Source organism: Onychomys torridus, chromosome 8 (genome assembly GCF_903995425.1).
Source record: "Onychomys torridus chromosome 8, mOncTor1.1, whole genome shotgun sequence".
In the NCBI taxonomy this organism is placed as follows: domain Eukaryota; kingdom Metazoa; phylum Chordata; class Mammalia; order Rodentia; family Cricetidae; genus Onychomys; species Onychomys torridus.
In genome coordinates this window covers 88,429,746-88,444,630 of record NC_050450.1, presented here as the reverse complement: position 1 = coordinate 88,444,630, position 14,885 = coordinate 88,429,746, and the positions used below count along the sequence as shown (strand labels likewise).

Genomic DNA, 14,885 nt, shown 5'->3' with positions numbered 1-14,885 from the left:
TTGGTTTTATAGTGCTTGGGAGCTGAACGTAGGGCCTTGCACATGCTAGGAAAACACTCTACCAACTGGGTTGCTTCCCAGCCCTCTTTGTAGTTACCTTAATAACAAAAGCCTTTGGATTCTGAGAAGCACTCCTTAGTTTTAAGAAGTCTTTGCAGCTAATAGCCTTGAAGCTTATTGAAGGAAGCTTGCCTTTGTCTCTGAATGTTCAAGCAAGTCATTTAGTATTTCATCAGGAAGCCTGCTTTCTCCAGGAGAATGTCATGTATTTTGATTTTGGCTTTTTGGTCCCAGAATTGTATTTTGGGACTGTCACCATGAATAGGACCATCTTTTAATTTTTTTTTTCCCCCATCTTTTGGCAGACAATATAACTCTTAAGATTTAGTTATAATCTGGTTTTAAAAACTTGATTGAAACCACTTTTTTTTTTGACTCAGCAGGCAGCCTAGGCCCTGGCTGAATGGAGGGGTAAGTCCTTCTTTGCATGATGGTGTGCAGGTTTTCCTGACTACCAAGTTTCTAATTTTCATATGTGAATTCACGTGTGTGGCTTCACCACCATAACTTGTGTCTCCTAAATACTCTAACTAACTTGTTAGGAAGGAAAGAAACCAGATTTGCTTAAATCTGTTCAAGGCTGACATTCTGAAATTTTAAACTGGACGTGATAGTATTTATAATGATAATCGTGCAGGTCTAATATGGCTCTTTGTAAATGAAATTTCTTTTATGAATACAGTTAAAAAACATAGCTTTTAAAAAGCTTAAATGTATTCAAGTGAACCTTTGTTTCAGTGCTTTTGTTTTCTTTGTTGGAAAGAGAGGACTCAATTAGACCGAGAAGTAATGACTGTCCGTTACTTTGAGTAAGGCTACTTCCGCATCTTAACGGGCCTTCCTACCTGCCCTTAGACCGAGAGTGTCAGTCGTGAGCTTAGGGTTTGAGCGAGCACCACTTGCATGATTAGTCTGTGTATCCTGAGAGCTTTGCTTTTCTGGGCCAGTTCAAAGTAACATTTTTGCTAAGAACACGTAAGATGAACTGACATCAGTTATGTTTTGGTTACCTGGTTGTGTGTAGCATATCTGAGACCAAAAATTCTTTAAACTTCTGAGCTTTTAAAATACAGACCCTCAGTCTGAAAAGCTAGAGAGCACTTTTGTGTTCCAATCCTGTCATAGCTGGTAGGCAAGTTCCTCTGTGCACACTTTTCCCCTCTGACTGTAGCATGTGGTGTGTTTGAAATATTCCTTTTCTGCTTCTTGGTTCCAGTGTCAACACTATAAGTAGACTGGAGCTGTGTTACATATTTTAGCTACTTGGTCTAATAAAGTATATAGGACCTCTTTCTGGTACCTTCCCAACTAAGCTTACATGCAAAGGGCATGTTAGTCACATTTCATGTCTTTGAACATATATGGTGTTGTGAAACAAATATTCTTCCTACACTAGAGAAATACGGTGCTTCAAGCCTAGAATATTTGAGCAACAATTCAGTCTGTTCTTAGCCATCAAACATTTTGGCACAGCTCATCACTCCGTTTGCTATTTTCTTGAGGAAAGTCCATTTTGTTATACTTACAGCATATGTTCTGGTCATTGAAAACCAAACAATTACTGAGAGTTGTAATGCAATGACAGTAACTTTACAAACTAGTCATTTGCTGCAAGGACTTTACTTAGCCAAATTACTGCTCACTGTAACCCTCACGAGCTTGTGGCTTGCACTGTGACCCTTGCTAAGGAGTGTGGTACCCTGAAGCACTTGTTAATCAGATACCCTCCTGCTCCCTGCACCTATGAAACACAGTACTTGCTAGGTGTTTGAAGACTTTACCACCCATGGGCTGAGGTTAGTTGTGTTATTTGTGAAATAAGTATTTGGTTTATAAACCATTTGTTTGTTTGTTTGTTTGTTTGTTTGTTTTTTGGCTAGTGGCACCCAGACCCCTATGCAAGATACAATATTATCTCCCTTCATGTTAGAGGAGATGTAGTATTTAGAACACTCTGAGATATTATGTTTATGTTCCTGAAGCTATCTTGCTCGTGTTCAAGTTACTAATTGTCTAAATGTAAGTTTTCAATAAACGTATTTCTCTAGAGTTGGTTTTGTAGTGTGTTGTTCTTCCCTTAATTATGCACTGTTGAGAATAATCACCTTCTTCCTTACTCCCTCATTTATCCAACCCGTGCTTCCCTTAAGTTGAACATTTTCCAGTACTCTTACAAGTTTAAACACTGCATTTATTTAAAAAAAGAATTAATTCTTATTGCTTAGACTTTTTATTAGCTAAATGAAGAGGCTCATACAGGTAGGGTACTTGTCGAAGCGGAATACTTTACTTCGTCTCGCAGTGCTAAGCCTGTGAAGTTGTCCCTTCTAGCCGCATACTCCCCAACATTGGCTAGCCCTGGCACCACGCAGCAGCTCAGAGCACTGCGGTAGATGCTCATGTCATGAGCGTCATACCACTCATCGGTCTTTTCATCATAGCACTCAACATTAAAGGTGGTGGTAAAGCCATTAAAGCCACCCACCACAAACAAGAGGTCGTCCACTACCTCGATACCAAAATTGCTACGAGGATTAAACATAGTGGGGATCGTGCGCCAAGTGTTAGCCACCGGACTGTAGGCTTCTGCACTCCTCAGTCGATTAGCTCCATCAAAGCCACCTACCTGTGAAGAGCAAAAGAAACAAGGTTGACTGCTACCCAGTCTTGTTCACTGAGGAAGCCCTTGTGGGGAGAACCAGAGATGCTATGCCTCTTTTCACATGCTTGCCAATGGTGGGCTAAACGTCTCGGCTATTAGAAAATCTAAGGAGGTCATTTCATCATTGTACAATAGAAACTCACTGCGTATACATGTTCCCCGTAAGCAATTACACCTATTCCACTCCTCCTGCTCCTCATGGGTGCTATGACCGTCCACTGATTGCTCTCCGTGTTGTACACTTCTGCTGTAAACAGGCACTCATTTCCATTAAACCCACCACATATGTAGACCTGTGGAGAGAATCGGGAGTGTTAACGTATACTGAGGAGTAGACAGAAGACACACGCGTGGCAGGGGTGCTCTTTTGGAGAGCTGTCTTCTAAGGATGTGGAGAGGACGTAGCAGCTGTCCCAGCTCAGAGCATAGCCTCTGCTGGATGGTCTCCAAGTTTCAGGCCGTAGGCGTGATCAGGGACAACTTGTGTATTATTTTATGTGTATGGATGTTTTGCCTGCAAGTTTGTGCACCACCTGTATGCAATGTCAGTGAAGGCCAGAAGAGGGTATGGGATCCCTGGGATTGGAATTAACAGATGGTTGTAAGCTGCCATGTGGGTGCTTGTAATTGAACCCAGGTCTTCTGGAAGAATAGCCAGTGTTCTTAACCACTAAGCCATCTCTCTAGCTCCTCCATGTGCTTTTTAATTTTGACTTTTTTTTTGTTTCTTTTGTTTTTGTTTTTGTTTGAGACAAGGTCTCACTCGCACTGTATAGCCCTGGTTGTCCTGGAACTCACCATGTAGACCAGGCAGGCCTCTGCCTCAGCCTCCTGAGATTAAAAGCCACCACACCCAGTCTTTCCCTGTCCTCTTTTCTTCCCCCCAATTATATTATTTGTATGCATGCATGCTCCTGTGCCGTGTCATACATGTGGAGGTCAGGGGACAATTTCCTGGAGCCAGTTCTCTCCTGTCATTTCTCCTAGATGCCTAAGATGGAAGTCGGGTTATCAGATTTGATAGCAAATGCCTTTACCCACTGGGCCATCTCAAAGGCCCAGGGGGCTGTTTTTGATAGATTTATTATTTACACGTGGATGTTTTGCCTATATGTCTGTCTATACACCATGTGTGTGTCATGTCCTCAGAGGCCAGAAGAAGGTGTTGGATTCCGTTGGAACTGGAGTTACAGACTGTCAGCTGCCAGGTCAGTGCTGGAATCTAACTGGAGTCCTCTGGAAGAGCAGCCAGTGCTCTTAACCACTGAGCCAGCTCTCCAGCCCCCTACCCCCACCCAGGGGACATTTTTAATGCCAGTCTTTACATTATTCTCTCTATATATGCATGAATTCTGTGTGTACATGAATGTGTGTATGGGTGCCAGCATGTATGTATGCATGTGAAGGCCAGAGGACAACATTAGGTCCTCAAGAACCATCTATTTTTTTAAACATGTATATTTGTGTGTGTGTATGTGAGTACATGACAGGTGCACATGAGTGTCTCTGTGCATTTGCCATGATGCACATTTAGAGGTCAAAAGACAACTTCTTAGAATTGGTTCTCTCCCAATGTTGGTTCTGAATTGAACTCAGGTCAGGCTTGAAGGCAAGCTCCTGTACATGCTGAGCCATCTGGTTGGCACCATCCATCTTTTTAACTTATTTATTTCTATTTGTGTGTATGTGTCCCCTTATCTGTATGTGCATCATATGTATGTATGTAGGTGCTTACAAGAGGTCAGAGGAAGGCATTAGAGCCCCTGGAACTGGAATTACAGGTGGTGTGAGCTGCCATGTGGGTGCTGATAACTGAACCCAAGTCCTCTACAAGAACAGCGAGTGCTCTTAGCCACTGAACCATCTTCTCAGGTCCCCAGCTTCTTTGGTGGGTTGTTTGTTTGAGACCTGGTTTTCTCTCTGCCACTTAATGGCCACTTAATAACTTGAGAAAAAGAGCAGAGTCAGCCCTGTGCACCTCAGGTTGCACACATCCATGCATTAAAATTAGGGTTGTGCTGGGCGGCGGCAGCAGTGGTGGTGGTGGTGGTGGTGGTGCACGCCTTTAATCCCAGCACTTGGGAGGCAGAGGCAGGTGGATCTCTGTGAGTTCGAGGCCAGCCTGGTCTATATAGCAAGTTCCAGGATAGGTTCCAAAAGCTACACAGAGAAACCCTGTCTTAAAAAAAAAAAAAAAAAAAGTTTGCAAATATTGGGGAGGAGGTTAAGTGAGATGGCTCAGTGGCACTTGCCACTGAGGCTGACAGCCTAAATGCAATCCCAGGTCCCACGTGGTGGAAAGGAAAGTTGTCCTCTGACCTCCATACGTGCACTGTGTCATGTGTGTGCCCACACACACAAATAATTAAATAATTGAAAAATATTGGGGAGGGCTGGGAAAATGGTTCAGTGGGTAAAGGTGCTTACTATACATAGTGGGAGGAAAATGAATTCTGCAAGTTGTCCTCAGACCTTCCATGTACATATACCACAGAATAAGTTTACACACACACTAAATAAAAATGTAGTTTAAAAAGAAAGAGAAGGGGTTGGGGGATTTAGTTCAGTGGTAGAGCGCTTGCCTAGCAAGCGCAAGCACAAGGCCCTGGGTTCGGTCCTCAGCTCCAAAAAAAAAAAAAAGAAAGAGAAGGCTGGCAGTGGTGGCGAACACCTTTAATTCCAGCACTCGGGAAGCAGAGGCAGGCAGACGAATCTCTGAGTTCCAAGGCCAGCCTGGTCTACAGAGTAAGTTCCAGGACAGCCAAGGGCTACACAGAGAAAATGTGTCTAAGAAGAAAGAAAGAAAGAAAGAAAGAAAGAATAGAAGCTAAAGCTGGAGAGAGGACCCGGTGGTTAAGAGTACATAGTGCCCTTGCAGATGACCTAAGTTTAATTCCAGCACCAATATCAAATAGTTCACAACCCCTTGTAACTCCAGCTCTAGGGGATTTGGTGCCTCCAGTGCACATATCCTCACATGAAAACACACACAATTTTTAAAACTTTAAAAAAATATTCACGTATGCTTACATGTGTGCATGCGTGTGTGTGTGTGTGTGTGTGTGTGTGTGTGTGTGTGTGTGTGTGTGTGTGTGTGTGTGTGTTCATGCTTTTAATCCCAGCACTCCAGAGGTAGAGGCATGTGGATCTCTGTGAGTTCAAGGCCAGCCTGGTCAACAAAGTGAGTTCCAGGACAGCCAGGGCTACACAGAGAAACCCTGTCTTGAAAAGAAAAAAAAAGAAAATATTAGGGAGGGAAGTTATGTCCAGAATGGGCATAATGGCTCACATCTGTAGTTACAGGCAAGGGGATCACTGAAGCTTCAAGGCTAGCCCTGGCTACAGAGTCAGACTGCCTCAAAAGAAAAAAAAAAAAATGTCAGTCAAGGTGGTGTACACCTTTAATCCCAGCACTCAGGAGGCAGAGACAGGAGGATCTTTGTGAATTCCAGGCTATTCAGGAGTACATAGGACCATGTCAAAAATAAATAAATAAATACATAAATGGAGGCTAGAGAGATAGACAGCTCAGCAGTTTATCTTTTGGGGGGTGGGGGGAGGCTGTTCTGGAATTCAGTGTAGATGAGGCTGGCCTTAAACTCAGAGGTCCTCTTGCCTCTGTCTCTTTAGTGCTGGGATTAAAGCTGTGTACCCCCATGACCAAGCTACACTTGCTACTCTTGCCAAGGACCCAGAGTTTTATTTCCAGCACCCATATGGTGGCTCACAGCTATCCATAGCTCTAATTCCAGGGGACTCCCTCTCCTGACCTCCCTGATATTTCCAAACATGCACATGATACATAATCACATATGCAGGCATAATAAAGTTTTATAGCTAATGAAAATACAGTTGGCTGATGAGGTAGCATAGTGTGTAATGGCACTTGCCACCAAACCTGAAGACCTGAGTGGGATCCCGGGCCACTCCTGCAAATTGTCCTCTAACCCCCCCATATGCTCATATCACACCCAAAAAAAATTTAATTTAAAAAACCAAACATATGTACTGAAAAATGTACAGATTTTTCTCATAGTTATCTAAAAAAAAAAGCAGTATAACAATTTACATAGCATTTACATAATATCAAATATTATAAGCAGTCTGGAGATGATTGAAGTATATGGAAGGAAATTATACAACAGCTTTCTTTGAGACAGAGTCTACCTGTGTAGCTTGCCTTGAACTCTTGTGTAGCCCAGTCCGGCCTTAAACTCAGAGCAACCTTGCTGTCTCAGCCTCCCAAGTGCTAGGTTTATTGGTGTGTGCCCCCACACCCAACTGTGCATAGGCACCATACCATGTTCTATGAGACTCGAGCATCTGGATGCGGCTGTGTACGGGGGACCGTCATCCAATCTTCAGTGGATACTGAAAGACAGCTGTACTGCCAAGTAAGTATTACCATTTTGTCTTCCAGCCTCATCCCAAACGGAAGAACAGTATCCATCTTCCCCTCCGCCCCGGTCCGTTACCTTCCCGTAGAGTGTCGTGGCGCTTGCGTCGCTCCGCTGCTCGTGCATGGGGGCAATGAGCGTCCATTGATTGGTCTCTGGCTCGTATCGCTCAGCAGTGTTGAGACGCACATAACCATCAAACCCTCCCATGGCATAGATGAAATTGCTGAGGACTGTCACGCTGACATAGCAACGTCTGGAGTGCATGGGGGCCACTTGGTGCCAAGTTTTCTTCACAGGGTCAAAACGCTTAACACTATTGAAGTAGTCCACACTATCAAACCCCCCGATGATATAAACATAGCCTTTCAAGTAGGCTGCCCCGTGGTAAGCTCGAGGACTTTCTTCCTCACAAGTGACATTCACCCATCTGTCTGCTCGAGCATCGTATGCCTCAATGGCATTGGTGGGGCTTCCGCCACTCCAGCCACCAATCGCAAATAGAATGGCATAGGGCAGGCGGGGCCTGGTGAGTGGGTTGGTGAAGTCAGAATTGGAGGGTCCGTTCATGTTCAGGTCATACATGGCCTTTAGGGCGTTAATGATGACTGGCTTACATTCCTCACTGTCTTTGACATAGTCATTCATCTTAACATTATTCATGAAGTACTCAGCATGCATTAGGGCCAGACGAACCTAAGGAGGAAATACAGAAATTTATTCAGATGAGGCAAGGGTGTCTGCAAGTCCCATCTCTTTTGTTTGTTTGTTTGTTTGTTTTCGAGACAGGGTTTCCCTGTGTAGCTTTGCGCCCTTCCTGGAACTCACTCTGTAGCCCAGGCTGGCCTCGAACTCATAGAGATCCACCTGCCTTTGCCTCCTGAGTGCTGGGATTAAAGGCGCCCAGCAGGTCCCATCTCTTTAAGCCCTGCTTTCTGAAAGAGCAGCAAGTGCTCTTAACCTCTGAGCCAGTCCCTTGATTTGCTTTTTAAAAACGTGTAACTCATAGATGTATTTGTCTTGAGGAGGTGGTATACATATAAAGAAATGAGCTAGTCAGAAGGCACCTGAGGGTCACAACTACACATTCCTTGGCCACTGGGTAGAGCTTTTAGACCAAAAGATGCTGTGTAATTGGCCAGAAATTAAATATAAACCAAGATCAATAAAAATAAAACTAGGATCAAGGACTACAGCTGTGTGCCACTCTCTCTCGTGACTAAGTTCCTATAATAGCTTGTACCTTGGTGTGGGGAAGAGGGTGAGAGACCTTTTAGAATTCTATGGGAGTCCCTGCTGCTCTCCCCCATACCAAGAGGGAATTTTGGCTAAAGAAAGAATTAGCAACATCAAGGGAAGAGAAAACCCTGGGATCTGTGGCTCTTGAGGACAGTCCCTCCCGGTAATTAATCAAACGTGAGCAATTAAGCATTTGCAAAGAATAACTAAACTTGACCTTAGGAAGCAAAACTGAAATATGTTGCTTCCTATTTTGGGGGTCGTGAGAAATCCACTTTAAAATGGCCTCAAATACAGCGTCCTCCTGCTTCACGTTGAGTTCATCTTTCTCGATGATGTCCTTCAGCTCAGTGACTGAGAGCTCCAGAAACTCCGCTGAGACCTTCACCATCTCCTCGAAGTTGTGCAGGATGAACATGTAGGCCTTCTGCCTCAGCTCAGGGCAGTAGTAGTAGTCCGTGAACTTGCAGATGCCGATGCAGTTATCCAGACACAGCTCCGACTTGAGGAACTCACAGCAGCCCCTGACAATCCCCATGATGTTAAATTGGTCGGCAGCAGCCAGCAGCTTCTCCACGTTGTCAGGGGTGATTGGCACCGTCCGAGTGTACGCATACTCAATAATTAGTTTCATCATGTCAGGGGAAATGCCAGGAATGTTGTAAACCTTCTTCTCAGTGTTGTTCCAGCCACTTGTAAACAAAGCTCTGGGGGAATAAACAAAACCAAACCAAAGACGAGAGAAATTAGTAGCACAGAAACATTCCCCTTCTGGAAACCACCCTCACCCCCACCCCTGGCCCCTTTGCATTCTGAGGGCTTGGATCCACTCCAAGTGTTACCCGGTAAGTACGTTGGAACTAGACTGGCCTGAGGGAGTGCATGAAGAATGGCCTTATTCAGTGGGTGTGAAAAGTGCCTTTCCAGGAACCTTCTGTGCTCACTCTGTTTTTACCCTTTTTTCAGTGTGTGTGTGTGTGTGTGTGTGTGTGTGTGTGTGTGTAGGTATCACACATCTCAAGGCCATAGATCAGTGTTGACTGTCTTTGCTATGTATGTATGCATGTATATATGTTTGGTTGGTTGGTTTTTGGTTTTGTTTTGAGACATAATTCTCACTCACACTGGAGCTCACTGTTTTGACTAGACTGGCTAGCTGGCAAGTCCCCAGGATCAGCCTGTCTCCGCCTTCCAGCACTGGGATTACAAATATGTACCACTCTGCTTGTCTTTTATATGGTTCCTGGGGATCCAAACCCAGGTCTCCCTGCATGGGCAGCAAGCCCTTTACCCACAGAGTCATTTCCCCTGCGCTCCTCCCTTTTTTCTTTTCCAGTTTCTGGATGGAGAAATTGAGCTGAAAATAAGATTAAGACCCGGTTATGTTCTGGAGAAAGGTCTCGGTAGTTGCTCTTGCACAGGACCCAACAACCACATGGCGGCTCACAACCAGATATAACTCCAGTTCCAGGGAATTCAATACCTTCTTCTGATTTCTTCAGGCACCAGGCATGCACATGGTGCACATACATACACACAGACCAAACATTCATACTCATAAAATAAAAAATAATTAAAAAACAAGACCCAGGTCCTGGAAGATAGAGATGACCTAGCAGTGAGCACTTGTTGCTCTTGCAGAGAACCTGGTTTTCGGTCCCAGCACCTATGTGGTGGCTCACAACCATCCTAACTTCAGGTCCAGGTAATCTGTAGCCTTCTTCTGGCCTCCAGACACCTGGCACACAAGTGGTACATAGGCCTATGAGCAGATAAAACATTCATACAAAAAATTAAATCTAAATCTGCCCTAACTCACTGCCCACATCTCCCATGTGTCTAGACAACCCAGCTCAGTCCCAGAGCGATCCTTACAAAGAGCTTATATAACTCGCCTGTGCCTTCAAAACCTTCCCCTGGGAGCTGGAGAGATGGCTCAGCAGTTAGGAGCACTGGCTGCTCTTCCAGAGGTCCTGAGTTCAATTCCCAGCACCCACATGGTGGCTCATAGCCATCTGTAATGAGATCTGATGCCCTCTTCTGGCATGTAGGCATACACACAGGCAGAACACTGTATACATAATAAATAAATAACTCTTAAAAAACAACAACAACAAAAACCCTTCCCGACTTTGTTGTTAAGAGGGAAATGCCAGGTCTTTACTAAGAACTACAGAAGCTGGTGAGCTCTGGGTATCTCCACCTTCTCCTCCCTCTGTCCTGAGGGCTACTTAGCTGTTCTTTGTGCACTGGAGGTAACTCCACCTCCTTACTATGCTCCTTCTCCCTGGAAGGATTCCCCAAGACTTCTGCATTCCATGTCCTAGTCTCTTTGGTAATTCAAATATCGCCTTGTTAGCAAAGCCTTCTCTGATAATCTTTTTTTAATTAAGTTTATTTATTTGCTTGTTTGTGTGTGTGTGTGTGTGTGTGTGTGTTCCTGTGCACGAGTGTTTGGTGTGGGAGTTGGTGCTCTTTCTACCGTGTAGATCCGTGTGTGTGTGTGTGTGTGTGTGTGTGTGTGTGTGTGTGTGTTCCTGTGCATGGAGTTGGTGCTCTTTCTACCGTGTAGATCCCAGGGATTGAACCCAGGTCATCATGCTTATCAACAAGTACCTTTACTAGGGATTCATTTTGCTGGCCCCTGACAGTCCTATATGTATATTTTTTTAAGATTAAAAAAAAAATTGGGGGCTGGAGAGATGGCTCAGAGGTTAAGAGCACTGGCTTCTCATCCAGAGGACCTGAGTTCAATTCCCAGCACTCACATGGCAGCTCACAACTGTCTATAACTCAAATTCCAGGGGATCTGACACTTTCACACCAATGCACATAAGATTAAACTTAAATTATATATTTAAAAAAATTATGTGTATTGACCTACTTGGTAGTGCACACTTTAATCCCAGAACTCTGGAGGCAGAGACAGGAAAATTTCTGAATTCAAGGCCATCTTGCACTGCATAGTGAGTTCCAGGACAGCCAGGGCTACATAAAAACTCTGTCTCAAAAAAAAAAAACAAAAAGAAAGAAAGGAAAAAGTAAGCCTCCCGAGGACGGGAATGTTCACCTCTTTGTTTTCTTTCCAATTCCCAGAATATCACTAGTCAGAGAGTAAGCAACAGATGACCACAGCTGTGTTAGGTTATCTGCATGACTAGGTAGTGTGTCTTAAGAGGCTTGAGGACCAGTGGGCTTCGGCATCAAATTCTCCCTCAGGATCCTGGCTTGCCAACCACAGCCTCTGCCAAATGCAGCTCAATGCCAGTTCACCTTTTGCTTTCATATTGCCCCAGGTAACAAGGTTTGTCTTTACATTTCTGAATGATGGAGAAGGCAGAGTGTCAAAGGAACATTTTGTGGCATTTTAAAACTGTATCAAGCAGGGTGGTGGTGATGCACACCTTTAATCCTAACACTCAGGAGGCCAGAGGCAGGCAGATCTCTGTGAGTTGGAGGCCAGCCTGGTCTACAGAGTGAGTTCTAGGACAACCAGGGCTACATAGAGAAACTCTATCTGGAAAAAAAAAAGTTAAAACTGTATTCAAATTTCAGTGTCCACGGATAATTTGTATTAGCTCTGTCTGAGGCTTTTTTTTTTTTTTTTTTTTTTTGAGCTGAGGACCGAACCTAGGCAAGAGCTCTACCAATGAGCTAAATTCCCAACCCCGTTTTTTTTTAAGGCATGGTCTCACCCATGTAGCCCTGGAACTCCCTATGTAGACCAGGCTGGCCTAGAACTCAAAGAGATCTGCCTGCCCCTGCCCTCCAAGTGCCAGGATTAAAGATGGACACCAGCACGCCTGGCTTTGTTTGGCTCTTCTTGGCATAAAGGTGGAGTTGAGCAGTTGCAAAAGAGTATGTGGCCTGTAGAGCTTAAGATAGTTTACTATCTTGGGGCTGGAGAGATGGCTCTTTTGTCCAGAGAACATGGGGTTCCAGTGGAAGCGCCGACATGGTCGCTGACAACAGTATAACTCCAGGCCCATGGGATCCAGTGCTCCCTTATGGTCTCTTCAATCACTTCATGCGTGTGGCGCAGACAGACAGACATGCAGGCAAATATCCATAAATAAAATAAAGGAACAAATGCAATTTTTTAAAAAAGATATTTACTATCTTTTTTGTTTGTTTGTTGTTTTGTTTTTAGAGACAGATTCTCATTCTGTGCACAAGCTGGCCTTGAACTCCTGATCCTCCTGCCTCAGCCTCTCCAGTGCTGGGATTACGGGCATGAGCCACTATGCCTGGCTTATGGTCTTTCTGTAGTTTCTGTTCTAGAGTGTGGAATCAGGCATGTCCAACCTTTCAACACTGCAATGTCACATTGTCACCTACAAAGCTTATACTTGAGAGCCGCTCAACCCAGTTACAGATAAACCAACCCAAAGTCCTGAGGCTGGAGAAATGATTCTCGGTTAAGTACTCACACTGCTCTTGGAGGAGACTTGAGTTCAGTTCCCAGCACCCATGTCAACTGCCTCTAACTCCGTTGTTCCAGCATCTGCATATGCCCACAAACAGACATGCGGGACATGCATGTATACGTAAATTCTTTTGTTGTTGTTGTTTTTGTTTGTTTGGTTTGGTTTTTTGAGACAGGGTTTCTTTGTGTAGCCCTGGCTGTCCTAGAGCTAGCTCTGTAGGCCAGGCTGGTCTCGAACTCAGAGATCTGCCTCTGAAGTGCTGGGATCAAAGGCGTGTGTCACCACCACCACCCTGCTGAAACTATTTTTTTTCAAGTTTTAGGTTTTTGATTTGGCAGAGTGAGACCTGCAGGCCATGAAGTGGCCCCTCAACGGAACAGAGCTCTTTGTTAGGATTAAGGGTTGGGGTTTTGTTCATCGGGCAACTGAGACAGTCGTAACTGAGACAGGGTCTTGTATGTAGCTCAGGCTGGCCTAGAACCAGTTACAAACCAACCAACCCAGGTTGTAGCCAGGTTGAACTTGAACTCATATTGGTGTTTCGGCCTCCTGAGAGCTGACATTACAGAGGTGCAGCACGATGCCTAAGCTCTCATCCATTGTGGGTTTTTCCTTCTTTGTTGTCATTGTTATTTTGAGACAGAATCTCACTAAGTTTCCTTTGAACTGGTTATTGTTGTTATTGGTGTTTGTGGTCTGTTTGAATACTGGGGCTTGAACCCAAGACTTGGTGCATGCTGGACAAGCCTTCTATTATTGAACTAAATCTCCAGCCCCCAAGGCCTTGACCTTGAGATCCATTTGTCTAAAGAACCCATGCACTTCCTGAGTTAAGAATTGCAGCCAAAACTCCTTTTCTTTTGAAACTATTTCCTGGGTACTCTCCCCTTATGCCCTCCCCATCCTCTCTATCCTTAAAGTTCACCTCCCTGCTTTCAGTGATCTCCACTTGGTCTGGGCCCGGAGGGGCACCGGAAAAGGTAATATCGTCTAGGTTAAGTCCAAAATCCACAGGTGTCCAACTAACAGCTGGTTGGGGTGAGAATCAGAGAGAAAACCCCTGATCTGCCAAATGTTGACTGAAGACCAGTTTAAGACACATCAAGACAGGGAGAGGGAGAGGCTCTGGCCCTAGCCCGTGGTTGTCTAGAAGGCAGCACAGCCGTGCTGCAAGGAACCCAGAGCTCCAAGGTCCCTAACTTTCAGATGGTAAATGGGAAAGTGAAAAGCAGATGAAAAGACCTCAGGAGGAGCCCTGTCTCCCCTCGGGCTTCGCTCGGGCCCCTGGTGTACCTAAAGTAGGAGCTGCAGCTACAGAGGATGTTCTTGTGGGCATTGAACTCGAAGCCATTGACTTTGATGACCACATCGCAGAGCTTGCCCTCAAGTCGGAGCTCATTGAAGATCTCACAGGTCATGGCACTCATCTTCCTCTCCATGTGAGGCTGGTGGAACCGGGTGGAGGCCGCCGTGTTCTCCATCTCCATGGCACCTTGGGACCAGGGGAGAGAGGCTGCTCTCCTGGGGTGTTGGGGAGGGTTCTGGGGGGCCCCTTTAGCCAGCTGTCGCTCCTTTTCCCTACTACATCTTTCATATAGGGACCATCAGGCAGCCCAAGTTCCAGAATCCTGAGCAGTGAGATCACTCAGGATTGTGCTCTCAGGTTCTGGAATCCCTCCTACCCACTTCTTCTTCCTCCCCCTCCCCCCCCACCAGGACATACAGATAGACCACCCCACACCTCCTTCCTTGCTCTCAGACCTAGGGCAGAGCTGTGGCCACCAACAGAGCCTTTATTGAGCCTACTTCTGTTGCACTTTCAGGATGAATCCACATTCCTGCAGCAGTCCTTCCGAAGCAGAGCCAGAAGCAAAGCTGATTCAATGTCAGGCTGGCCAGGGTCTTCTAAGATGCCTTATTGGCTTAATTTGCTTAGTGATGATGAAGGGCCCAGTTAAGGAAAATGTCTCCTGGGTGCATCCTCAGTCCAAAATGCATACGGATACCTGGTGGGATTTTGTTGTTGTTTGCAATGCTGGGGATGAAACCCAGGGCCTCATACATGCAAGCAAGCCTTCTTCCACTGAATCCAGGGAAAGA

General features: G+C 45.2%; 1 protein-coding gene across 2 annotated transcripts; it reads right to left on the bottom strand.

Annotated features, from left to right (window-relative positions):
• Nucleotides 1-2,233: 2,233 nt before the first annotated feature.
• Nucleotides 2,234-14,381, bottom strand: Klhl10 (kelch like family member 10). Of its 2 annotated transcripts, none has more exons than XM_036197525.1 (5): nt 14,079-14,375; nt 8,576-9,065; nt 7,198-7,815; nt 2,866-3,015; nt 2,234-2,686 (listed from the first exon to the last, which is right to left on the bottom strand). In XM_036197525.1, the coding sequence occupies exons 1-5, from the start codon at nt 14,270-14,272 to the stop codon at nt 2,312-2,314; spliced, it is 1,827 nt and encodes a 608-aa protein (XP_036053418.1). In that variant the 5' UTR covers nt 14,273-14,375; the 3' UTR covers nt 2,234-2,311. The 2 variants fall into 2 exon arrangements, with proteins under 2 accessions (XP_036053418.1, XP_036053420.1); XM_036197527.1 differs by having other exon boundaries at nt 2,235-2,686; nt 14,141-14,381.
• Nucleotides 14,382-14,885: the final 504 nt, after the last annotated feature.